This window comes from Delphinus delphis, chromosome 19 (assembly GCF_949987515.2).
Source record: "Delphinus delphis chromosome 19, mDelDel1.2, whole genome shotgun sequence".
Classification (NCBI taxonomy): domain Eukaryota; kingdom Metazoa; phylum Chordata; class Mammalia; order Artiodactyla; family Delphinidae; genus Delphinus; species Delphinus delphis.
Genome location: NC_082701.1, coordinates 53,965,359 through 53,992,048, shown reverse-complemented (window position 1 = coordinate 53,992,048; position 26,690 = coordinate 53,965,359). Strand labels below are relative to the sequence as shown.

The 26,690-nt window shown below is 41.7% G+C and overlaps 1 protein-coding gene across 1 annotated transcript in view; it reads right to left on the bottom strand.

Annotated features, from left to right (window-relative positions):
- DNAH9 (dynein axonemal heavy chain 9) overlaps nucleotides 1–26,690 on the bottom strand; it is a 298,998-nt gene that overhangs the window by 196,630 nt on the left and 75,678 nt on the right. Inside the window, exons 20-26 of the mRNA XM_059997406.1 lie at nucleotides 24,177–25,047; nucleotides 21,553–21,683; nucleotides 21,118–21,244; nucleotides 13,471–13,623; nucleotides 12,188–12,313; nucleotides 9,674–9,913; nucleotides 9,161–9,321 (exon numbers count right to left, since the gene is read on the bottom strand). Coding sequence (XP_059853389.1) covers nucleotides 9,161–9,321; nucleotides 9,674–9,913; nucleotides 12,188–12,313; nucleotides 13,471–13,623; nucleotides 21,118–21,244; nucleotides 21,553–21,683; nucleotides 24,177–25,047 — 1,809 coding nt within the window. The remainder of the gene's footprint in view (nucleotides 1–9,160; nucleotides 9,322–9,673; nucleotides 9,914–12,187; nucleotides 12,314–13,470; nucleotides 13,624–21,117; nucleotides 21,245–21,552; nucleotides 21,684–24,176; nucleotides 25,048–26,690) is intronic.

The following is a 26,690-nucleotide window of genomic DNA, read 5'->3' as shown; positions in this document are numbered from 1 at the left end:
AGTGTTTGTGAAACTCGGCCAGGTTATTAAACTTTGGTGACTTAAAAACATGTGTCACTGGGGTCCATCACACAGTATTTTCTTTGTACAAAGGAATTTAGATAAATCTGCTGCCTCAGAAACAACTGCAGTTGTGAAAATGGGAAGGAATCCTTTAAGAAGAGCTGTTGCCTTAACCAACTAACCACAGCATGAATATGGATCAATGTAGTCTCACTGCTTATTGGGAAGACAGGCCTTTAGTGCCGGAAGAGGCCTCAGAGGCTTGGCTCTTTAACCATGCCAGGCTTCTCCCAGTAAATCCTTCAAATACAATCACAGAGCCTTTTCTTCCAGTGAGCCATGTTTATTATTTTAGAAGCCAGCTCCTTCCACCGTGGGTCAGTTCTAATTGTTTGAAAGGCCTTCCTAATATCGAGCTGAAGCTGGTTTTGTTTTCTTCGGGCAAATGATGTCTACAGGCTTTGTTCTTATCTGACCCACCAGGCTCTTGTGAGGACAAGATGAGACAAGAGATATGAAAGTGCCTTGGAAAACAGAAAGCTGATCCACTTTCAAGGTATTATTTCTTAAGGCAATAAATATATGAAATGTAGCTTTCCTTTTTTTAGACAAACAACTGGCAGATTAATGAAAATATCAAAGGTGTTGTATCTTGACTTCAGGTACGTATAGACTGGCTATCCCAGACGTGTGGTCTGGCTAATCTTAGAGTTGGTGAAATCACTTGATTTGTATTCATTTCCTATTGCTACCACACAATAAGGGCTTAAAACAACACCCATTTATTATCTCACTTCTGTATGTCAGAAGTCCAGGTGGCTCCTCTACTGAGGGTCTCACAGGGCCAAAATCAAGGTCCAGTTTGGCTGGACCCTTATCTGGACACTCTGGGGAAGAACCTGCTTCCAAGCTCATTTGAATTCTTGGCCGAATTAAATTCTACCAGTTGTAGTACTGAGGTCCTAGGTGCATGCTGAGGCTGGGGGATCTCTCAGCTCCTAGAGGCCACTGTACCATCCTTGCACAGGGCTCCCTCCATCCTCAAAATCAGCAATGGCATGAAAAATTCTTCTCATGCTTCAAGCCTCTCTGACCTTCCCTCTGCCCTCAGCCAGGAGAAGGCTCTACTTTTAAGGTCTCATATAATTATACTGGTTCACCTGAATAATTTCCTTTTTGCGGTAAAGCAAAATATAATCATGAGAATAATATCATCCTATTTATAGTTTTCACCCACGTTCAAAGAAGAGGAGATGATACAAGGGAAAACGTCGCTGGGGATCATTCCTCGAATTCCACCTACCACGTGGTTCAATAATCATAACTGAGGAATGAACGTGGATGCAACAATATCTACCTGGAGGGAGGCCTCTAGTGGCATTACCAGGACACAGACTCCTGATGTTAAATATATTCATAGATAACTTGGATTAAGAAATAATTGATTAGATAGAAGGTAGACCAAAATTCTAAATAATTTTAGCAATTGAAGATGATGTGGTAGACCCAACAAAGTGAAATTTAAGAAGAACAAATGCAAATTAATCTTCCAAGCACTCGCATGTACATGGAATGGGGGCAATGTGGTTAGATGGCAAGTCACAGGAAAAAGACCCAGGGATTGTGATAGGTTCCCAGCTCAACATAAGAAACAGCACTAATAGAAGAATGTCCTTAGCAACAACCTAAAACAAATCTGTCCATCTTATAATATTTTAATATTTAAAATTTGAAAATTGTCCTCAGCATAAATACCTCCAATTCTAAGATCCATTCCTTACGCCACGTGGTTATGAGGTCCTTCATCACCTAGTGCTCATCTTTGTTTGCCTACACTAGTTGGTAAATGTCTTTCTCAAAACGTGACAGGAAGAACTGAGAGCAATGAGTGACATATGATCTACCAAAAATAACACACACTTAGTAACTAAACTTGAATAGTTTAATTATGCTTCATATTATGTGTATGGTTCAAATATAACTAGAAATTCTAGAAGTGACTTAAAAGGAGAATCAAGAGCATAATTCTTAGAATTTTTAATATGGGGCAGTAGATGGGAAAAATAGGAGATAAATTTACAAAAAAACAATTTTCTCCTATATGTAAATGAAAAGAAAGTTAAAGATATAATGAAATTAAGCAAAGATTTCTCAGTTACAACACCAAAAGCACAGTCCATAAAAGAAAAATCTGACAACCTGGACCTCATCAACATTAAAAACTTTTGCATTTCAAAAGATGCTGTGAAGAAAATGAAAAGATAAACAACAGGCTGGGATAAAATATTTGCAAACATATATGCAATATGTCCAGAATATACAAAGAAGTCTTAGAACTCAAAAAAGAGTACAAACAGATCAATCAAAAAATAGATAAATGATATGAACAGAAATGATGCCAAAGAAGATATATAAATGGCCAACAAGCACATGAAAATATGCTCAATAACATTATTACAGAAATGCAAATTAAAACTCAAATGAGATGCTACTTCACATCCACTAGAATGGCTACAATAAATAAGACAGATAATAATAAATGTCAAGGATGTGGAGAAATGAGAAGCCTCATACATTGCTGGTGGGGATATAAGACGATCCAGCCACTTTGGAAAATAATTTGGCAGTTTATCAAAAAGTTAAACATAAAACTGCTGTACTACCCAGCAATTTCTCCCCTAGGTATACACCCAAGAGAAATGAAAACATACATCCACGCAAAGACTTGCAAGCAAATGTTCACAGCAGCATTGTTTATAATAGCCCCAAACTGAAAATTACCTAAGATGACTATATAGACAAAATGTGTCATATCTGTAAAATGGAATATTATTCAGAAATAATAAATAACAAACTACTGACACATGTTCTATCATGGATGAACCCCAAAACATTATGCAAAATGAAACAAGTCAGACACAAGAGACCACATGTTGTATTGTTCCATTTATAAGAAATGTCCGGAATAGGCAAGTTTATACAGACAGAAAGTAGATTAGTGGTTGACCAGGGCTGGGGGTGGGAGTGAGGATCAACTACAAATGGGCATGAGGGATCTTACTGAGGGGCATAAACATGTTGCAAAATTGATTTATGGTGATGGTTACATTACTTGATAAAGTTACTAACACTTGGAATGGGTGAAATTTTTGACATAAAATAAAGCTCAATAAAGTTGTTTTAAAATATATACACATAGGGACTTCCCTGGCAGTCCAGTGGTTAAGACTCCGTGCTTCCACTGCAGGGGGCACAGGTTCAATCACTGGTCAGGGAACTAAGATCCTGCATGCTGTGTGGCACGGTCAAAAAAAAAAACCCACAAAAAACAAAACAAAACAAATATATATATATATATATATAAAGTGAAGAAACAATCTTATATAGGACCAAAAAAATTAAAAACTACATAGAGATAACAATAAGAAACACTCAAAACCTATATGAAGATACTTATAAACTTTTCTGAGAAACATAATTGAAGGTATGAACAAAGAAAAACAAATCACATATTATAAAGATGGCCTGGCCATTCTTTCAAAATTAATTTGAAGGTTTTAAGGCTCACCAATCAAAACCCTAATAATTTATATTTTAGAACTTGACAAAATGATGAAAGCTCATTTGAAAGAACAGAAGAACTTTAAAAAAAAGGAAAGGAAAATGAAAATGAATGATACAGACCTTTACTATAAAAATATTACCACTCACAATAAAGTTACAATCCTTAAAGAGTATTGCATATAGATGGCTTAATATACTGATGAAACAGAATAAGAATAGATACTTTGAAGCAGTTTGATAGACTCAAAACTGAATATGGTTGAGCAAACATCACAAACCAGTGAGGGAAAGGACCCATAACTCATGTGCTGGGCCTACTGACTACTTAGAAACAGCAACAACAAAACATTTAATTATATGCTCCCTAACATAGTTTCTATGGGTTTTCCTTTCCCAGGACTCCACACTTTGGAAAGCCATCTCTCCTCTACATGGAGTATTCCCATGGGGCTGTCAATCAAAGTATTTCCCACCTTGCCAGAAGCCGCCTGCCAATGCAGGGGACACGGGTTTGAGCCCTGGTCTGGGAAGATCCAACATGCCATGGAGCAACTAAGCCCCTGTACCACAACTACTGAGCCTGCTCTCTAGAGCCCATGAGCCGCAATTACTGAGCCCGTGAGACGCAACTACTGAAGCCCACGTACCTAGAGCCCGTGCTCCGCAACAAGAGAAGCCACTGCAATGAGAAGCCCGCGCACCACAAGGAAGAGTAGCCCCCGCTCGCCACAACTAGAGAAAGCCCTCACAAGCAACAAAGACCCAACGCAGCCAAAAATAAATAAGTAAAATTAATTTATTAAAAAAAGCTGTCCCACAAGGGGTGGGCACAAGGCTCAGCCTGAGCAAAATACTCCATCTCATTGTTTGCAGTAACTGGCTCAGAGACGGGCACATGATCCAAACAGGACCAATCAGGGTCCCTTTAAGGAGTTTGACATATGGTGCTGGGAAAGAGAGGGTCTCTCTTCCTCCTGGATCCGGCATGGGCCATCTTTCCAGCCAAAGAAAAACAATGCAAGAAAGGAATCAGCTCTCAGAAGAGAGCAAAGCCATGATAAGAGAGAGACAGTAAAGCCCTGATAGCTCCCTGTTCAGGCCCGAAAGCTGGTTACACTGCAGCAAGCTGGACTCCTTCCCCAGAAGTCTGACTTAACAAGTCCTCTTTCTGTTTAAGTTAGTTTGAATTAGTTCAAGTTAAGTTAGGCTTCTATCACTTGTAACCAAAAATGTTTTTTTGTTTTTTTTTTACAAAAATGTTTTGATGAAAACATTCACTTTACTCAGTAGTCAAAAAATTTACCAAAGAATTAAAAAAGGTTAAAGGAAAAAGTAAAATAACATAAACTATAATACAATACAGGTGAATATTAAACTGATCTTAAAATGGGCAGAAACTTGCTAAGTGTAAAAGTAATAAAATGAGCAATGGTAATAACAACAAATTCACAGGAGAAGGAAATCTAACAGCCAATAAACACATAAAATGCTCAAGCCTGTGAGTAATTAAGAACATCAAGATCCAAATTAGATACCATTTTGACTTATAAAGTTAATAATATTTTAAACAATAATACTTAATGCTGGTAAGGATATTGTGAGATGACCACCTCATAAACTGCTAGTGACAGTGGGAACAATACCTTTTTTAAGAATAACTTGAAAGTATGTATCATCTAATTATCCTGCTTCTTGGAATCCCTCCTGGGGAAATAATGAGAAATATAGTAAAAATTTATATATAAGTGAGTTCACAGCAGCTTTATTTTTAGCAGTAAGAGCTTAGATACAACTTAAATGGCCCATAATGTGGTTATGTTACATAAACTATGGGATACTTGTAAATAGAAGATAATCCAGCTATAAGAGGGGTTTAGAAGAATATTTAGAGAGTATATACATGATATATTGTTACATGAAAAAGTCTATGATATTTTATGTACAGCATATGGTGGCAATTTCATTTTTTCAAAATCTACATGAGAATGAAACAGACTGAATATTAACAACGGTTATTCCTGGTAACTTTTATTTTCTTTGTTTACAGATTACTAAGTTTTTCAAAAATAGTATCAGATAAAAACTTAAAAAGAATTGCTGGATCATATGGTAGTCCTGTTTTTAATTCTCTGAGGAACCTCCATACTGTTTTCCATAGTGGCTGCACCAATTTACATTCCCACTAACAGTGAACTAGGGTTCCCTTTTCTCCACATCCCCACCAACATTTATTATTTGTTGTCTTTTTATGATAGTTATTCCAACAGGTGTGAAGTGATATCTCATTGTGGTTTTGATTTGCATTTCCCTAATGATTAGTGATGTTGAGCATCTTTTCATGTGCCTGCTGGCCATGTGTATGTCTTCTTTGGAAAAATGTCTGTTCAGGTCTCCTGCACATTTTAAAATCAGATTGTTTTTTTGATGGAGTTGTATGAGCTCTCTTATGTATTTTGGATATTAACCCCTTCTCAGACATATCATTTGTAAATATCTTCTCCCACTCAGCAGGTTGTCTTTTTGTTTTGTTGATGGTTTCCTTCACTGTACAAAAGCTTTTAAAAGAATGAGATTTTGCCATTTGCAACAATATGGATGGTCTTGGAGGGTATTATGCTTAGTGAAGTTAAGTCAAACTGAGAAAGACAAATACTGTATGTTTTCACTTATATGTGTAATCCAGAAAATAAAATGAATGAATATAACAAAACAGACTCACAGATACAGAGAACAAACTAGTGGTTACCATTGGGGAGAGGACTGGAGAGAGGGATAAGATAGGGGAAGGGGATTAAGAAGTCTGAACTATTATGCATAAAATAAATAAGATACAAGGATGTAATGTACAGCACAGGAAATACATCCAATATTTTATAATAACTTTAAATGGAGTATAATGTATAAAAACATTGAATCACTATCCTGTATACCCGAAACTAATATAGCACTGTAGGTCAACTATATTTCAATTAAAAAAACTTAAAAAGAAAGTGTAAGACTTTGCTAGTTGCGTCCTACCCAGCAAATCACCCTCAAAGACTCTTGCATCAATTATCTCTCACCCACTTGCAGTAGTGCCTGAGAAATTAAGAGGTACTCAAAATTGATAAGCTGTTGATTAAAACAGTACTTCCAGTACGGGGCTGAAAGGGGTGTTTGTGTGCGAACGTGAGGGAAGGGGGGTAAAGGGGGAGGAGATCATCCACAGGTTAAGAAACAACTTAGGAGAATGGCTTTTGTTCAGCCTGAAAAAGTACCTCCATTTAGTCCTTCAACTTAGCAGTGTGCCAAAGTCCTGTGACAATGGCTGAGCCATTGTACCTACTTATACATTCAGGTCCCATCCAGGCAGTGGGAAATTCCAAAGAAACAGGCACAATCAGTCGGACGTACTGTAATGCAGTTGTGCTTTTAATGAATGTGCAGAGGTTGTACGGATAAATTGTCCATTTGATTAATTCCTCTGGCAGGAGAGAATTAAATGTACTTAAGCTACACGCTAGCAAAAGCCGAATGCTCTTTAAAATGTGATTTTCTGTGTTGAGGCCAATTTCTTTCTGGGCAAAACATTTCTTGAGATAATAATGGAAGTCAATGAGAAAATGGAATTCACCATATAAATATTCACTATGTACTACTTTGTCAGAAAAGTATCTCATGTGCAAAACAAGGTCAAGGTCTGCATAGTATTTGCCATTCTTTGCAGCAAATCTTTCTTGCAAGTTCCTATTTGCATCCTTTCATATGAGAGGTGATAAACGCCTATTTTAGAAATAATTCACTGTCAAAACTTTACCCTTTCCCTCTATGAGGTATCTGGCATTAGAGTACTAGAGACCTCTAAACCCAAAAGAGGTAATTATCTTCTTCAACTCCTGGGCAGGTATGAAGACCCAGGGAAAAGACAGTGCTGTATTTTTTATCACTTGGAATGATAATGTCTGGTGTGCCTGTGGGTAGGAAGGAAATATTTTGAATGGTATGGGAAGCTGGGCACACTACTCCGAATCTCAGAAGTCATTTCCCTGCCTTTACACAAGGAGTATTTCGTGAATGCCTATTATTTGCTGGACACGGTGCTGGGTCCTGGGGCAGAGCAGTGAGCAAATCAAAGCCAATGTTTTCGTGGAACATACAGTCACAGTGAGAGACAGACATTAACCAAGTTGCTCAAATATATAATGGCTTCATTATTCTGTTCCGAGCGATATAAATTCTGAAACTATTAGCTCCAAGTCCAAGGCAGGCAGAAAAGCTCACTGCCAAAGAGAACACTCTTCCCAAAGCCCTTCCTGTTTAGGACTGGTGTGCTGCTGAGAATCATCATAAAGACAAAGAGCACATGAGAGGGTCCCCTGTGAATGAAGCTTGAGGTGGGAAAACTTTTCCCTGAACCCACAGTGAATGAGCCCCTCCAACTGATCATGACCCAGGAAAGCCCGGGTAAAAGCCCGAGATGCCCAAAGCCCCAGAGGTGCTGCAGCCTTTACTGTTCCAGCTGCAGAGGGACCTGCATCCCTCTGAACCTACGCTGTCTGCCTTTCGTCCTCAGCTGGGACAGCGAGCAGGGTGGTGCCCAGCGAGAGCAGGAGACAGCGTAGCGGCTGCTGCTGCTTCTTTGGGAGCCAAGGCACAGGTGGAGTCCTGTGTGGATCCCTCCTCTGAACCGACCTCCCCTTCCTGATTCTGTCATTCTTACAATAATCAACTACCCTTCATTCATCAATGGATAATAATTCAACATCTACTAGGTACTGGTGATAATAGCAACAAACAAGACAGACAAAGGTCCCTGAGAGCAAAAAAGTTTACATTCCAAAGGGGACTGCTGCCAATAAGCAAGAAGGCAAATTCATTTCAGAATGTGGGAAATGTAAGGAAGAGGATAAACGGAGGGATGCATAGGGTTATTGCTGTGTGTGTTTGTAAATTTTTTTCTACATATGTCATATTTCCCTCAATAGAAGTGGAGTTTAACTTTTAGTCATCTTTGTATTCCCAGTGACTAGTTCAGGGTCTGGCATGAATTCATTTATAATGAATATGAATGACAGAGAGTATGGTAAAAGAAATTGTGAGCTCCTGAATGGTAGGGACCTTGCTCTCATCTTTGTATTCCCAAAGTGAGAGGTGCTAAATAAATGTGCCAGTTGATTGATAAGAAAATAGTCATAGGAATTATTTACTGAGCACTTATTATGCCCTGAACTCCTTAACAAGCATTCCTGTTTTTTATCCTTACAAAATTCACTTCAAGTGGGAGTTACTATCTCCATTTCATGGATGAATAAACCAAGAATCATGTCAAGGTTTTCATGGTCAAACAACAGCTGGTATGTGTCACAGCTGGAATGAGAATCCAGGTGTGTAGGACTGCCTAGTCATGCCTCAAAAAGTCTGGCTCATCGATTTGCTCCGGGGTTTGCTCTGATACGGGCTCTGCCTTACACCCTTTCAGTTTTATTTTACCTCTGTTGGGTTGCGTCTGGCCCTCCCCCTGCAGCTCTGTGGGCAAGTGACACTGGGTGGTCATTGGATGGTGTGAGCCAAACAGCAGGAGGGTTCTCTGTCAGTGGCTGACTCCAGTGCTCACCTGTCTGTCAAAGGCGTGATCACCAGGCGAGGTGTATTTCCCAGGTACTCATAGGAGTATAGAAACTGAGCATCACAGATGTTGGCAAAGCAGTGTTTGGCCTCGTCATCCCAGCGATGCCGCAGCTGGGACAGCCAGAGGAAAGCCTGGGCATTGTCCACCTAGAGAGGGCAGGCAGAGGAGGTGGGTGAATCACAGGGTGCAATAGGTAGCAGGCGGCCTCGTGGCCACAGGATTCACAGGGGTCTGGATGACCTGGGTGTTGGGTGTTGTGTACCGGTCAGGAGAGCAGTATGCTGCCCACCACAGCACAGGAAGCATGAGCCGCTCAGATGACGCTGTTTTGCTGGGGTTTTAAAGGCACGAGCAGCCACCGTGATCCTCTCCCAGTTCCCTGGCTGGTGCAGAGTTTGCAGCCCCTGTGTTTTAGCCATATGTGAGCTTCTCCCTAACCTCAATATTCACGGTGTAGGTGCCCAGAAAGAGCGACGCTCCTGTGAGTCTGGAACTCACCTTCTGAGCAATCATCTTGGCCACCACATCCCGGGCATGGACATCGATGGTGCATATGGTCATGACCTTCTGCCGGTCTCCCGTGGAGAGCGGGCCGATCAGCATGGTGATGAGGGTTTTGAGCTGGGCCACTTGTTTCTTGTAATAGTCCTTCATGGCACTCTCGTAGCCTTCCTCCAGCCTGGCAAACGCCATGCCCACCTCTGTGGTCCACCAGATCTGAGTGCAGGTCAGGGCCACCTGTGGCACCAAGAGTCACTTAGTAAAGCCATTACCAGGACTGTCTCCCAAACCAGCCCAGTCCCCACACAGCATGGGCTGAGAATGCCATTGTGTGGGGGACGGACACCCCTTCCCTCCCTCCTCCACCAGCACTGTCTCATTGAGCATATGCCTCTAAGGCCTTGGAGGTGTGAAGTGGGCACAACACAAGTGGGGAAAGTGCTTTCTGCTCTTGAAAAACATGCCATTTGGTTGAGAACAACCGAAGGCTCATGCTGGTCAATGTCAGTGGCTTTTAGAAATTGGTACACTGATCTTTCTGCTTTTGCTCCTCAGGCCACAGCGTCTTTCCCGTGCCTGGGAGGATAACAAAGTGTTGATTGAACATCTCAACGATACTCAGTCTTTGCTCTGTTCTTCCGGAACCTCTCATGGTTGGAGTATTCTAGTTTAGTGAGCCATTGCTGATCATGTGTGGCATAGTTTTTCTTGCCCGTAATACTTTCACTATATTTTGTTGTATCTCTTTAAAACTATAACTTTGAAAGGCCTACTCTTGAAGGTCAGGGCGAATTCCACTGAAATTCAACATGGTCGATATGATTTGTAGTCTTCAGAGATTCAAAATAAATAAATGAAAAAAACCGATTTAAATGCACATTTCTTTGCTGAGAAACTTAATAAGGAAAACGCATGATTTTGATTATCCGTGGTGGAGATGTGGTCCCACTTGGCTCGGGAGACACTGCTCTAGATGATGTCTGTCACAATAGCGGAGGCAACACATTCTCCTGCCACAAAATGCTGATTCAAGTAAACAAGGAATCCTGGTGGGAATTATTCCCTTTGTGAAGTAGAGAATCCCGTTGTAGTAACAAGTACCATTCCCTAATTTATTGGTTTTTGCCTTTGGATTTAGACATATTGGTTTTTGTTAAAGAAGTTCCTCCTGCTGTGTGATCTTGTTGGGATGGTTTGAACGTGATGTGCCAGTTATACTGTTAAAACAATACCTTTTCCTTCTGCAGCACTGGCTTATTTCTCTTCTCTGTCTACACTCGCTGTCAACATTTTCCCACCTTTTTCTCACTTCTCAACCTCCTGCAGTGTGGTCTCTTCTCTACCACTCCGTCCTCACCAAGTCCATGGACGTACGTTAGCCTCTTCATTTTGCTTGATCTCTTAGATGTGTGTGGTGTAACTGACCTCTTATCCGCTATCAACACTCCCTCTTTTGGTTTCCATGACTACCATTCCTTGGTGTTCCTTCCATCAGAAAAGGCTGTTTCTCATTCTGCTCTACTGGCTTCTCCTTGCCTACACAGCCTTTGAATGATGCTCAAGAGTTTGTTCTGCACCCTCATCTCAGTCTGCATATTTTCCAGGGCAATCTTATCTACTCCTCGGGCTTCAGTTACCACCAAATATCTGTAACCCCAAATAAACCAAACCAACACTAATACTAGCCATTAACAGGGAAGGGAGGAGTGGTGTATTGCAGCCAGAGTCATTAAAAATAGCCTCATTAACTCTCCTCTTTCTCTTGTTACCCTCCTGAGAGCCCAGTGAAGGATTCAGATATCCTGGAATGAGACGAGACTCCCAAGCGTGGTCTGTGAGTGCTGTCTTCCAGTTTCCTCTCCAGACCCACCTGCCACCTCTTGTTCCCTCTTCCCCTAACTCCTGCTTCCACCACACTCAGGCTTCAAACACATTGCACTCTCCCTTGCTTCTGAGCCTTTGCCTGTACGCTTACCCATGCTTCGTTGATCTTTCCCTCCATCTTTCACATGTTTCAAACCTCAGCTCTAGGCATCATATCCTCAGGAGGGTGATCCCCAGACCCCGCTAACCAGCTACAGGCTCCCAGAGGACCCTGAGCCTCCTTTATTGTCACGCCAGGTCCCACTTGTAGGTGACTGACTTCCACGCCAGTCTGTAAGCCCCAGCAGGGCAGGGTTACATTGTCATGCCTCTGGCTGGTGTCTCCTGCACTCAGCAAACAGCTTGGCACACACAAAGTGGGCTGGCTCAGTGAGCTGAACTGTTTACATTTTCTCCCTACTGTAGCCAATGGAGTAAAAACGGACGACCCTTAATTCTCCAAGGTAGGGGTTGGATTGCGTCACGGCTGACAGTTCCCCTGGTCCCTCCTGCAGACCCCTTCCAGACCAGCCTCTCCTGACCCTGAAGCATGAGTGAGTCTGGCAGCCCCAGGAGGCTGATGGAGGTCATCGAGGAAGAGAGCAAGCAGAGGATGGGGGCCCACAGAGGTCCTGCTTCGGAGAATACCTGAGCTGGGTAGTCAAAGAGCCACTGCTCCCTCGGCTTCTCTTCATAGGCAGTTATGCCTTCTGTCATCTCGTGCCTCACGGTGGCCTTCATGTGAGCAAGCACATGGTTCAGCCATATTTCTACCTGGAAGAAGAACTCGGGGTTAGACGCTGGGTTCCTAAGATGTGCTCAGTGATACACTTCACTCAGCCTGAGGGAGTGAAGAAAATGAGCCCAGGCACGATGGACAATCCCAAACAGCCGCCAGAAGGCACAGGGAGACAGTTCGTTTGTGTAACGCAGGACGGGGCTCAAGTAACAACAGGGGGGATATGCCCACTGGAGCCCACTGGGCGGAGAAGTAGGTTCAGGGGATGTGGGGCTGCCGCCCAGAGTTCTCATGAGGAAATCTTAATCTGGGTTGAGCTGGGTGTAAATAAGTCAGTGGATTCTCGTGACCTTGTCCACGCTGAGTATGAAGCCAAAGGCCAGGATTATATTTTCCAACTAAATGCTTTCTGGGTCTACAAAAAGAACAGCCAAGGTTTGAATCAAACCCCAAGGTCCCTTTCATAAAACTGAGAATGTGTGACTATTTTCAAGTACGAGAATTGCTTTCCAAGATACATGTGGATGAAGGTGGAACTCTGAAAAGATATTTTCTCCAGGTGTTACTCTGGACTGGATTAGAACCCCAGGGACAATGCTTTGTTGGATCATTAAGGATAGTGAACAAAGTAGCGCTTATCCTTAGCGGTGATGGTGAAAGATGGAAGGAAGTTTAAGGAGAGAATGGTCTCATGTTTTGTGTTTCTGGAATTGTACCCGGGAGATTTGGAGGTGGTAGTTTATGGAGAAGGGCGGTGGTGGGCTCTCCACAGGGTAGAGCTGTGAGAGGTGTATTGTACAGAGAAGTGACCGCTCAGGAATATGGTTGATTTCAAAGGGCATGTTCTCCCGGGGAAGGTGTCAGTGTCCTACATTCCCCTGTGGGGTGCTCCAGGGCTTGTCATGTTAAAGTTTCCTGGTGCTGCTAATCATTTTAAAATCCTTCTCCCTTTGACTCAGGTAATTGTTTATGTGCATTTTATTCCTCTCTGCACAGGTCTTTGGTTAAGGAAGATATATGGATATTGACATGTGTCCTTCCCAGAGAGAGGGAAGTGGGCACTGGAAGCTGCTCCAACATTGGTTCAAGTCAAGGGAACTGGCAGTCCCAGGGCACTGACAGCAATTCCGGCCCAAGGTCGCAAAGGCTGATGCCTGAATGCAGACACCTGAGAGAGAAAGGCATACGTTACCTGCCCACTGCAGTCACAGGGCTCGCTGAAGGCCACATACTCTTCTTCCTTGCTGTACATGCCAAGACTGATCTTGGTAGGTTTCTCACTGGCGTCCACCTGGAACTGCATCTTGGCCATATTGTCAAAGAGTTTGGAAAGGTGTCGTTGAACCTATGAAGGAAACCATGCCAACAGAGTGGAGAGCATGTCTGGGAAGTTATTTATTAGTATTGCTTAGAGGGCTACCATGTGACAACCATGTGACAACGACTAGAGTGTTGGGTCTCACCATTCTGAGACTCAGACTCTCTGTTCTCTAGCAGTGGTTCTCAAAGTGTGGTCCTCAGACCAGCAGCAACACTTGGGAAGAAATCCTTGGAAACGCAAATTCTCCAGCCCCAGCCAGACCTACGAGTCAGAGACTCTGGGGATGGGCTCTAGGAATCAGTATTTTAATAAGCCTTCTGATGCACTTTCAAGTTGGAGAACCACTGTCTACAGCTCAAAATGCCAACAGTGTATCCATTAGGATACACACATACACACACACACACACACACACACATATGTATGTATGTATGTATATAATTTACTTCTTTTTTCTTGTTTATTGACATATAGTTGACTTACAATATTGTATCAGTTTCAGATGTACAACATAGTGATTCCATATGTTTATGGATAATGCACCATACAAAGTTATTTTAATATTACTGACTATATTTCCTGTGCTGTACATTATACCCCTGTGACTTATTTATTCTGTAACTGGTATTTTGTACCTCTTCATCCTCTTCATCTATTTCACCCATTCCCCTACCCCCTCCCTCCTCTGGCAACCACTAGTTTGTTCCTTGTATCTGTGAGTCTGTTTTTAGTTTGTTATATATTTGTTCATTTGTTTTGTTTTTTAGATTCCACATATAAATAAAAACAGATGAATGGATAAAGAAGATGTGGTATACATCTACAATGTAATATTACTCAGCCATAAAGAAGAATGAAATCTTGCCATTTGCAAGAACATGGACGGACCTGGAGGGTATACTGCCATGTGAGATAAGTCAGACAGACAAAGACAGGTACTTTAATATTTTAAAAAATTGTAACACAGTAGGCTTCTATTTTACATATGAGTCAGGTTTGTCACAAAGAAGTGATATACCCAAGAGTAGATGGCTAATTAGTGCCTAGAATCAAGGGCTAGAACCCCAAATTTTGGGTTCCTTATATTCACTCACATAAACGACCCCAATGTCCCATTAATACAACTCCCAATCTTATCTCTCCATGGAAATCTTAGCTATTACTTTTGATCACTATTTACTGCATCTCTCTTCAGAAGCACATCAAAGGCATTCTCGTTAAAGGCTTAGCCCCTTCCATTTTGCCATCCTCAAAGCTTCCCCAACTCTAGAGAGTAAAAGCCACTGATGGGACTCTGTGGTAAACTGCACAAAGGTTTTGGCAAGGTGAGATTTCTGATGTGTGAAATGCTGATTTTCGACAGTGAACTCTATGCTGGAAATGAAGTGATACATTACTCTCTTTTCACTGTTTCCAAGGAGGATTAAGAAAAGGATATATAAGATCAAGATCCATTCCATATGGAAACAGAGTCAAGGATGGACACTCGAATTAAATAAACAAATCAAGCCTAAAGTTTGGGAACTCTGGTCTGAAGGAGCAGCTGAGAGGCCTTTTCACGCGGCTCCCTACGAGCAAGTGAAACTAGACTAAGTGCAAAGGAATAAGAGGACATCAAAGAGTCCAGGAGTCTACATGACCTGGTGGGACCCCTCGCCCAGGATCTCCCTTGCCTTGCTTATGCCTGACCGTGTGGCTGACAGGGTCTTGGTGCTCCAGCCAGGTGGCAGGCCTGAGCCTCTGAGGTGGGAGAACCAAGTTCAGAACAGTGGACCACCAGAGACCTCCCAGCACCACGTAATATCAATCGGTGAGAGCTCTCCCAGAGATCTCCATCTCAACACTAAGACCCAGCTCCACTGAACGACCAGCAAGCTCCAGTGCTGGACACCCCATGCCAAACAACTAGCAAGACAGTAACACAATCCCACCCATTAGCAGAGAGGCTGCCTAAAATCATACTAAGTTCACAGACACTCCAAAACACACGACTGGACGCAGTCCTGCCCACCAGAAAGACAAGATACAGCCTCATCCACCAGAACACAGGCACCAGTCCCCTCTACCAGAAATCCTACACAACCCACGGAACCAACCTTAGGCACTGGGGGCAGACACCAAAGACAACAGGAACTATGAACCTGCAGCCTGCAAAAAGGAGACCCCAAACACAGTAAGTTAAGCAAAATGAGAAGACAGAGAAATATGCAGCAGATGAAGGAGCAAGGTAAAAACCCACCAGACCAAACAAATGAAGAGAAAATAGGCAGTCTAGCTGAAAAAGAATTCAGAGTAATGATAGTAAAGATGATCCAAAATCTTGGAAATAGACTGGAGAAAATACAAGAAATGTTTAACAAGGACCTAGAAGAACTAAAGAGCAAACAAACAATGATGAACAACACAATAAATGAAATTAAAAATTCTCTAGAAGGAATCAATAGCAGAATAACTGAGGCAGAAGAGCGGTTAAGTGACCTGGAAGATAAAATAGTGGAAATAACTACCACAGAGCAGAATAAAGAAAAAAGAATGAAAAGAATTGAGGACAGTCTCAGGGACCTCTGGGACAACATTAAACTCACCAACATTCGAATTATTGGGGTCCCAGAAGAAGAAGAGAAAAAGAAACGGTCTGAGAAAATATTTGAAGAGATTATAGTTGAAAACTTCCTTAATATCGGAAAGGAAATAGTCAATCAAGTCCAGGAAGCACAGAGCGTCCCATACCAGAAAAATCCAAGGAGAAACATGCCAAGACACATATTAATCAAACTATCAAAAATTAAATACAAAGAAAAAATATTAAAAACAGCAAGGGAAAAGCAACAAATAACATATAAGGGAATCCCCATAAGGTTAACAGCTGATCTTTCAGCAGAAACTCTGCAAGCCAGAAGGGAGTGGCAGGACATATTTAAAGTGATGAAAGGGAAAAACCTACAACCAAGATTACTCTACCCAGCAAGGATCTCATTCAGGTTTGACGGAGAAATGAAAAACTTTACAGACAAGCAGAAGCTAAGAGAATTCAGCACCACAAAACCAGCTTTACAACAAATGCTAAAGGAACTTCTCTAGGCAGGCAACACATGAGAAGGAAAAGATCTACAATAACAAACGCAAAACAATTAAGAAAATGGTAATAGGAACATACATATCAATAATTATCTTAAATGTGAATGAATTAAATGCTCCAACCAAAAGACATAGACTTGCTGAATGGATACAAAAACAAGACCCATATATATGCTGTCTACAAGAGACCCACTTCAGATCTGGGGACACATACAGACTGAAAGTGAGGGGATGGAAAAAGATATTCCATTAAAATGGAAATCGAAAGCTGGAGTAGCAATTCTCACATCAGACACAATGACTTTAAAATAAAGACTATTACAAGAGACAAAGAAGGACACTACATAATGATCAAGGGATCAATCCAAGAAGAAGATATACAAATAGTAAATATTTATGCATCCAACATAGGAGCACTTCAATACATAAGGCAAATGCTAACAGCCATAAAAGGGGAAATCGACAGTAACACAATAATAGTAGGGGACTTTAACACCCCACTTTCACAAATGGACTGATCATCCAAAATGAAAATAAATAAGGAAACATAAGCTTTAAATGATTCATTAAACAAGATGGACTTAATTGATATTTACAGGACATCCCATTCCAAAAACAACAGAATACATTTTCTTCTCAAGTGCTCATGGAATATTCTCCAGGATAGATCATATCTTGGGTCACAAATCAAGCCTTGGTAAATTTAAGAAAATTGAAATGGTATCAAGTATCTTTTCCGACCACAACACTATGAGACTGATAGCAATTACAGGAAAAAAACTGTAAAAAATACAAACACATGGAGGCTAAACAATACACTACTGAATAACCAAGAGATCACTGAAGAAATCAAAGAGGAAATCAAAAAATACCTAGAAAGAAATGACAATGAAAACACGATGGCCCAACACCTATGGGATGCAGCAAAAGCAGTTCTAAGAGGGAAGTTTATAGCAATACAATCCTACCTGAAGAAACAAGAGAAATCTCAAATAAACAACCTAACCTTAGACCTAAAGCAATTAGAGAAAGAAGAACAAAAAGACCCCAAAGTTAGCAAAGGAAAGAAATCATAAAGATCAGATCAGAAATAAATGAAAAAGAAATGAAGGAAATGATAGCAAAGATCAATAAACCTAAAAGCTGGTTCTTTGAGAAGATAAAAAGAATTGATAAACCATTAGCCAGACTCATCAAGAAGAAAAGCGAGAAGACTCAAATCAACAGAATTAGAAATGAAAAAGGAGAAGTAACAACTGACTCTGCAGAAATACAAAGGATCATGAGAGATTACTACAAGCAACTATATACCAATAAAATGGACAACCTGGAAGAAATGGACAAATTCTTAGAAAAGCACAACCTTCGGAGACTGAACCAGGAAGACATAGAAAATATAAACAGACCAATCACAAGCACTGAAATTGAAACTGGGATTAAAAATCTTCCAACAAACAAAAGCCCAAGACCAGATGGCTTCACAGGAGAATTCTATCAAACATTTAGAGAACAGCTAACATCTATCCTTCTCAAACTCTTCCAAAATATAGCAGAGGGAGGAACACTCCCAAACCCATTCTACGAGGCCATCATCACCCTGATACCAAAACCAGACACAGATGTTGCAAAAAAAGAAAACTACAGGCCAATATCACTGATGAACATAGATGCAAAAATCCTCAACAAAATACTAGCAAAGAGAATCCAGCAGCACATTAAAGGATCATACACCATGATCAAGTGGGGTTTATTCCAGGAAGGCAAGGATTCTTCAATAAATGCAAATCAATCAATGTAATACCCATATTAACAAATTGAAGGATAAAATCCAAATCATCATCTCAATAGATGCAGAAGAAGCTTTTGACAAAATTCAACACCCATTTATGATAAAAATACTCCAGAAAGTAGGCATAGAGGGAACCTACCTCAACAAAATAAAGGCCATATATGACAAAATCCACAGCCAACATCATTCTCAATGGTGAAAAACTGAAACCATTTCCTCTAAGATCAGGAACAAGACAAGGCTGTCCACTCTCACCACTATTATTCAACATAGTTTTGGAAGTTTTAGCCACAGCAATCAGAGAAGAAAAAGAAAGAAAAGGAATCCAAATTGGAAAAGAAGAAGTAAAATTGTCACTGTTTGCAGATGACATTATACATAGAGAATCCTAAAGATGCTACCAGAAAACTACTAGAGCTAATCAATGAATTTGGTAAAGTAGCAGGATACAAAATTAATGCACAGAAATCTCTTGCACTCCTATACACTAATGATTAAATATCTGGAACAGAAATTAAGAAAACACTCTCATTTACCATTGCAACAAAAAGAATAAAATACCTAGGAATAAACCTACCTAAGGAGACAAAAAACCTGTATGCAGTAAACTATAAGAGACTGATGAAAGAAATTAAAATGAAACAAACAGTTGGAGAAAAAGACCATGTTTTTGGATTGGAAGAATCAACATTGTGAAAATGACTATATTATCCAAAGCAATCCACAGATTCAATGTAATCCCTATCAAATTACCAATGGCATTTTTCACAGAACTAGAACAAAAAATTTCACAATCTGTATGGAAACACAAAAGACCCTGAATACCCAAAGCAATCTTGAGAAAGAAAAATGGAGCTGGAGGAATCAGGCTCTCTGACTTCAGACTATACTACAAAGTTACAGTAATCAAGACAGTATGGTAGTGGCACAAAAACAGAAATATAGGTCAATGACACAGTATAGCAAGCCCAGAGATAAACCTACGCACCTATGGTCACCTTATCTTTGATAAAGGAGGCAAGGATATACAATGGAGAAAAGACAGCCTCTTCAATAAGTGGTGCTGGGAAAACTGGACAGCTACATGTAAAAGAATGAAATTAGAACACTCCCTAACACCATACAGAAAAATAAACTCAAAATGGATTAAAGACCTAAATGTAAGGCCAGACACTGTAAAACTCTTAGAGGAAAACATAGGCAGAACACTCTGTGACATAAATCACAGCAAGATCCTTTTTGACCCACCTCCTAGAGAAAGGGAAATAAAAACAAAATAAACAAATGGGACCTAATGAAACTTAAAAGCTTTTGCACAGCTATGTAAACCATAAACAAGACGAAAAGACAACCTTCAGAATGGGAGAAACTATTTGCCAATGAAGCAACTGACAAAGGATTAATCTCCAAAATATATAAGCAGCTCATGCAGCTCAATACCAAAAAAAACAACCCAATCCAAAAATGGGCAGAAGACCTTAAGTAGACATTTCTCCAAAAAAGATATACAGATTGCCAACAAACACATGAAAGGATGCTCAACATCACTAATCATTAGAGAATTGCAAATCAAAATTACAATAAGGTATCACCTCACACTGGTCAGAATGGTCATCATCAAAAAATCTATGAACAATAAATGCTGGAGAGGGTGTAGAGAAAAGGGAACCCTCTTGCACTGTTGGTGGGAATGTAAATTGATACAGCCACTATGGAGAACAGTATGGAGGTTCCTTAAAAAACTAAAAATAGAACTACTATATGACCCAGCAATCCCACTACTGGGCGTATACGCTGAGAAAACCATAATTCAAAAAGAGTCATGTACCACAATGTTCATTGCAGCTCTATTTACAATAGGCAGGACATGGAAGCAACCTAAGTGTCCATCAGCAGATGAATGGTAAAGAAGATGTGGCACATATATACAATGGAATACTACTCAGTCATTAAAATTAATGAAACTGAGTTATTTGTAGTGAGGTGGATGAACCCAGAGTCTGTCATACAGAGTGAAGTAAGTCAGAAAGAGAAAAACAAATATCGTATATTAACGCATAAATGTGGAATCTAAAAAAAAAAAAAAAAGGTTCTAAAGAACCTAGGGGCAAAACAGGAATAAAGACGCAGACGTAGAGAATGGACTTGAGTACACAGGGAGGGGGAATGGTAAGCTGGGATGAAGTGAGAGAGTGGCATAGGCATATATACACTACCAAATGTAAAATAGACAGCTAGTGGGAAGCAGCCACATAGCACAGGGAGATCAGCTCGGCATTTGTGACCACTGAGAGGGGTGGGATAGGGAGGGTGGGAGGGAGATGCAAGAGGGAGGGGATATGGGGATATTTGTATATGTATAGCTGATTCACTCGGTTATAGAGCAGCAACTAACACAACAATGTAAAGCAATTATACTCCAATAAAGCTGTTAAAAAAAACAAAAAGCCACTGATGGGCTGGGGGGATGGGCATCCTGAGAAGCAGTAATGGTGGAAATGAAGAAAGCTCTGAGGTTAGGTATGATGAGGCTGGCAACACAGGTCTGAAATACATACACCGCCTTAGGGGGCGTAACGGGGAACCTGAAACTCTCCTGGTGGAGCATCCTGGTCCTTCTGAATGTTTCTACAGGCACTTCCCCAGCTTACCTGTTGTGGGGCTGTGCTGTTGGAAAGGATGTCTAACAGGTCCGAAGAGGAGAGAAAGTAAAACCTAGGGAAGGCAAGCCTTTTGGTGTCCAGGTACTCCGCCAGGGCCTTCTCACACAGGTACAGTCTGTGGGCACAAAGAATTTCCTAATTAGGTTTGCCTAGATCCATAGGCACATAGATGTTACCTAAATGAAAACAAGCGCGACCTATGGATTACACGCAGAAATCATGTATGCATGGAACGTGTATGGGTATTTGCAAACATCACAATAAACACCTCTAATAATACCCCATATTACCCGACCACACAGGCAAATCAAGGTACACAACCAGACATACTCTCTCACTCGGGCAGTTAAATAAGGTAAGGATCTCAGAGACAGAGTGGGGAAAGGAAACACATTACAAAAGGGGCTGCAAACCGACCATCACCTGCTCTGAATATCTTCCAACTTTTCATAAAGACCTGATTTGTTGGTGGCTTCCACTACGTTTGGAGTTTTGTGAACATCATAAGCTAACTCTTTAAAGTCAATATCGATGCCTTCAAATCTTTTAGAATCCTGCAAATAAAAATGTGGAAAAAAATTAACTACCACCCCCTCAACTTTAAGAAGCTACCTTCATGTACTAAGTCTGCTTTTGAAAACTGCTCCTAGTTGTCTAATACAGAGATTATAGTCTCAAAGGAGGAAATGCCTTTAGTTTGAAACAGTGGTCTGCAAACATTTTGGTCTTGAAGTCCCTTTATGTTTGTAAAAATTACTGAGGAGTGGAAAGAGCTTTTGTTTATGTAGGTAATATTATATCTATCAATGTATATTCTATATTAGAAGCTAAAGTTGAGAAATTCTAAAAAATATTTATCAATTCATTTAAAAAATAACAATAATAAGCCCATTATGTTAACATAATAACATATTTTTATCCAAAGTAATTATATTCTCCAAAACAATATAACTTAGAGAAAAAGTGGCATCATTTCATGTTTTTTTTTTTTTTTTGGCAAATATCTTTAATGTCTAACTTAGAAGATGGCCAGATTCTCTTCTCTGCTTCTGCATTCAGTCTGTTGTGATATCACATCATGTAGCCTCTGGAAAACTCCACTGTACGCTCATGGAAGAACGAGTTAAAAAGGCAAATACCATCAGTATTAATATAAAGATAATTTTGACCTTGAGGATCCCCTGGAAAGGTCTCAGGGACCACCCCCAGGGGTCACCAGACCACACTTTGAGAACTGTTGGCATAAAATACATAATTCCTGTCAGGGAGATGGTGGATCCGATGTTCTTTCTGGGTCCAAGCAAAAGTTTATATAACCGAAGTAAGTGTTTCCACAGCAAATGTGCTACTATGATGTCAAAGTTAGTTAGATATTATCATTCCCCCAAACACACACACCCTCACAGTGTTGTTGAAATGACTGAGACAATAATAAGTGCAAAGCCCTTTAGGCCAACACCTGGCACCTGATGAGAGCTTGTGTGGCTATTATTATATAACAACAATCATAATGGTATGTGCTGTGTGCGCTACTTTAACTTCTTGAAGTAGGGACTAGTATTAGACTCAATTTACAGATGAGAAAACCAAGACACTGAGAGCTTAAGTAACTTCCCTAAGGTCCTGCAACTCAAACCCGGGCCACTGGCTCCAGTCTGCTGGGACCTCTGTGATCTGGGCCTCTCTCCCAAGAAGATTTAAAAACAAGAGGGTGAGGTGAAGTAAATTACGAATCCTCAGTGAGATATCTTATGCCAATTAAAAATGAAAAAGTATCAAGGTTATAGAAGTATCGGAAATATCTGACATAAACGTTCAAATGAAAAGAGCCGAATAGAAAATTGTAATTACACTGAGAGCAGTTGTGTAAAAACATGTATATATGTGAAAAAAAGTTGGGAAATATTCATAATGAGTGAAAATATTTACTAGGTAGGGTGTAAGATGATGACTGATTTATTACATTTCAGAGCTGTCTTTGTTACCATATTGTTAATACAAAGAAAATAAATGTATTTATATGTTTTACACACAAACCTGAGAAGTTAATGATATGAATTCTTTATTATGTTGGATTGAAAGTTCTCAAATGTCTCCTTTAAAATGTGTACAAAAGTCTCCACCTACACCCCCTTCTCATTAAACCTGCCCTTCTTCAATCATTAGCGTTGGAGATTAATAAAATCTGGCTTATTCAATTTTGCTTTATGACAATAGCTATAGCAGGATTATTTTCTGTTATTTTTCATTGCAAATGTACAATCTTTAATCTGCATTATTACACTAATATGCATTTGTGGGATGAGCTGGAAAAATATCATGTTTTGATGGAATGCTTTAACTCTGAAACAAGGTCTGGACAACATATGACATTTTGGAATCAAACTAATTTGTAAGCAGAGAACTCGCTGTGCTGCTGTGCTGAGGGACACAGAAGAAGTCCGGAAAATCTCTTTTTAAATGAATTAGAGTCCACTGGCGGGGGGAAGTACATTAATGCACATTAATTAGGACAAATTACAAGGGGCAAGCAACTACAGGAAAGGTAGTAATGAGAAGAATGCATATTTAGAGAAATTCCTCATTTAGTATTTAGCTGAAGACTGGTATTTAGCCTGCTGGCACAGGCCCGAGTTTTACAGAACAGCTCGCTGCAGAGAAGGAACTTGAGTTTGCCTGGAAACGACGCTCACTTCCAATCAATACCCGCATTGTAATTATGTGTGGAGCACCCCAAGAGCAGCTCATATTTTTGACCTCCTTTCTCCCGTACACTTTTTTTGGTTTTGTTTTTAAAACCAGGTTCTCCTTTCTTTTTCCTACACATTAGGAACAAACTCGCGGGCATACATTTCACTTTCTCTCTTTCCCTCTGTCTGACTTTTGGTGGCTTGGAAGGTCAATGTTTATTGGAGGTACCCAATAAACCAAGGCAGGGAGGAAGGCAGGGAGGCAGAGAAGGAAAGGTCTAGAGGATACAGGAACTGGGGGATCGTCCCTTGACCCAGGGATGGCAACAGAGGGAGGAGGATTTCCACAGCAGGTACCTGGGGCAGCTGAGCCCGGATATCTTCAGATCCGGTGAATATACTTTCTAGATGAGACCATGTGCGCTGCACATCAAACCAGAGGGAGATGACGGTGTCAGCAGTGGACAGCTTCTTCTGCCAGCCCGATACTTCCTCCAGGAAGAAGGTTATGTACCTGGACATCATCAGGTTCTGAAGCTGGACTTGGTTATCCTCCAGAACCTCGATGAGGTCCTCGTCGGACCGCAGCAGAGGCACGTAGGTCTGAGGGTGGGGCTCGAACTGGAATTCCATGCGGACCCAGGTGGTCTGCAGCTCCTTCAAGACCTTCTCCATGCCCATCTCTTTCACAGCTCTGTCTACAATGCCCCGGACCTCGTCCTCAAAGTGGTGGAGCTGAAGCTGTAGGAGGTGTGCCAGGGTGGTACCCTCATCCATGGTGAAGGTCACGCCCGTGGCCTGCATCAGCTGCCTCCAGTGCCGCGCCCGCATGGCCGGGTTCTGCAGTTTGGCCACAGCCCTCAGGGAGGTCAGGGTGTTCAAAATGGTGCTTTCCAGGCCTGTGAAGGCATCCCAGACCCTGACCTCCTTGTCGAGGTTCCGGATGTGCCTGGCAAACCATCTGCACTCCAAGTCCATGGCCTCCACGTTGATATCCATCCACGTGGTGGTCTCCCAGGCATGGATACTGGAGGTCACCATCCCAATTGTGTCCCAGAGCTCCTTCAGCTGGCACGCCTCCTTCCTGCACTGCCTCAGTTGCTTATAGTCAGGGATGGTGACCTCTAACAAGCTAGCAGACTCAGAAATGGAGGCCATGGTGGATTCCATCTGCTGGATCTCCATCTGCCTTGCATCCAGCATCTGATGAGGGTCAGTGCTATCAAACCTACAAAACACAATGTTTTCCCTTTATAAGTAGAGCACACAAGCGCCATCTCCTAGAATCACCAGAGTAATGACAGCTCGAATCCTTAAATCCTTAGTATTTTAGCAAAGGGCAGGTACTTTCACCAAAGCCTGGGAAGAAAAGACATCGGGGTAGGTTGGAGTGGGACGAACATAACCAGTTAGCGATTCAAGAGGAACACCATGTCTGGATCTGTTCTTCACATCTGAGAGGGTAATAAAAATACTGCCCACCTCCCCCACCCAGGTGCAGTGCGAAATACTCCTTTGTTCAAGCCCCCTTCAGACTCTGCTTCCAGTTGCTGGCGTCCAGCTCACTTGACACAAAAGAGCATTGTCCTGTTACTGCAGAGGCTGTACAGGCAAAGCTCCCGCCAGGAGCTACTTGTGGTGGGTGGTCTGTAAGTGACAGAGACCAATCCTGACCTACTCTGGCATTGCTCCCTCTAGGGCAGTGGCTCTCAGTCTTGGCTGCATGTTAGAGCCTCCTGGAAGCTTTAAATGATCTCCATGATCAGGCTACTCCCTGGTCTCATTCAATCAGAATCTTTGGGGGCGGGACCCAGGCAACAGCATTTTTCAAACTCCCCAGGTGATTCCGATGTGCCAGGTCGGCGTCCTTCTCTGTGGTGAGGCTCATGCTAACAGCCTGCATCACCTTCAGGAAACACTGTCTCCAGATGTGAGAACCACTGATAGGGACTTTGCAGTGTGCGCACAAAGCCCTCACCGCAGGCCTGCACTGCTTGGCTTTCCCGCGCTGCAGGGCTCCTGTCAGGCTCCACATCTCTGAAGTACCTCCTTCAAGCCGCCCCTGATCTCCTCCCGCATCCCGCGGCAGCCTCTGGTTCTGCGCCGCACGCGTATAAGCACTCCATCGCGCTTTACAGCTCGAGGCCACGTTTCCTCCCCCTCTTCTCCCCAGTGGGTGCTCACTGCCCCCACCGTTCCTCCTGGTCCTCATGGCCGTGAGCCTCCTTTACCCTGCGGCCCCTCCAACCTGCGTTCCTGGCAGAGCCTCTCCTCCAACATAAGAGCTGCACGTGCAGAGGGACCCACATGGGTCAGGAGCACCCAGAACAATGTTCATTTTCCTCCCCCAGCCTTCCTTTATCCTTTCTTCCCATCACCAGTCTCAGATCTTCTTGTTTCTGTGTGCATGGAAGGCTAGATAGCAGGGATACCGTGACTTAAGTGTGAATACCATCTTTCTCTAAAATCAGAATAGGGTATCACGGGGTCCAACATAAAGGGAAAGTTGAGAGGAAAGGAGTGATTAGAGAATTGGCCATTTCCTCTGATCCCGTGTGTGTGTGTGTGTGTGTGTGTGTGTGTGTGTGTGCGTGTGTTGGTTGGTGGGGTACAGAGGGGAGGGAAAAAGGAAGAAGATGACATACAAACTCCTTTTCTTGAACTGTCTCTCCTCTCAGCTGTCTCTGGAAATATTTGACTTGACGGATGGAAAGTAATCCGAATTAGAGTCATCTACCTGAACTGCTTGCCACTTAAGCCTAATTACCATGCAACACAGTAACAGTTACGCATACCATTAAATTAGTGTCAGATTAACTTTGACGCTTGCTATGTTTGATTCCCGCTTGTTCCATCTAAATAGTTTCGGCT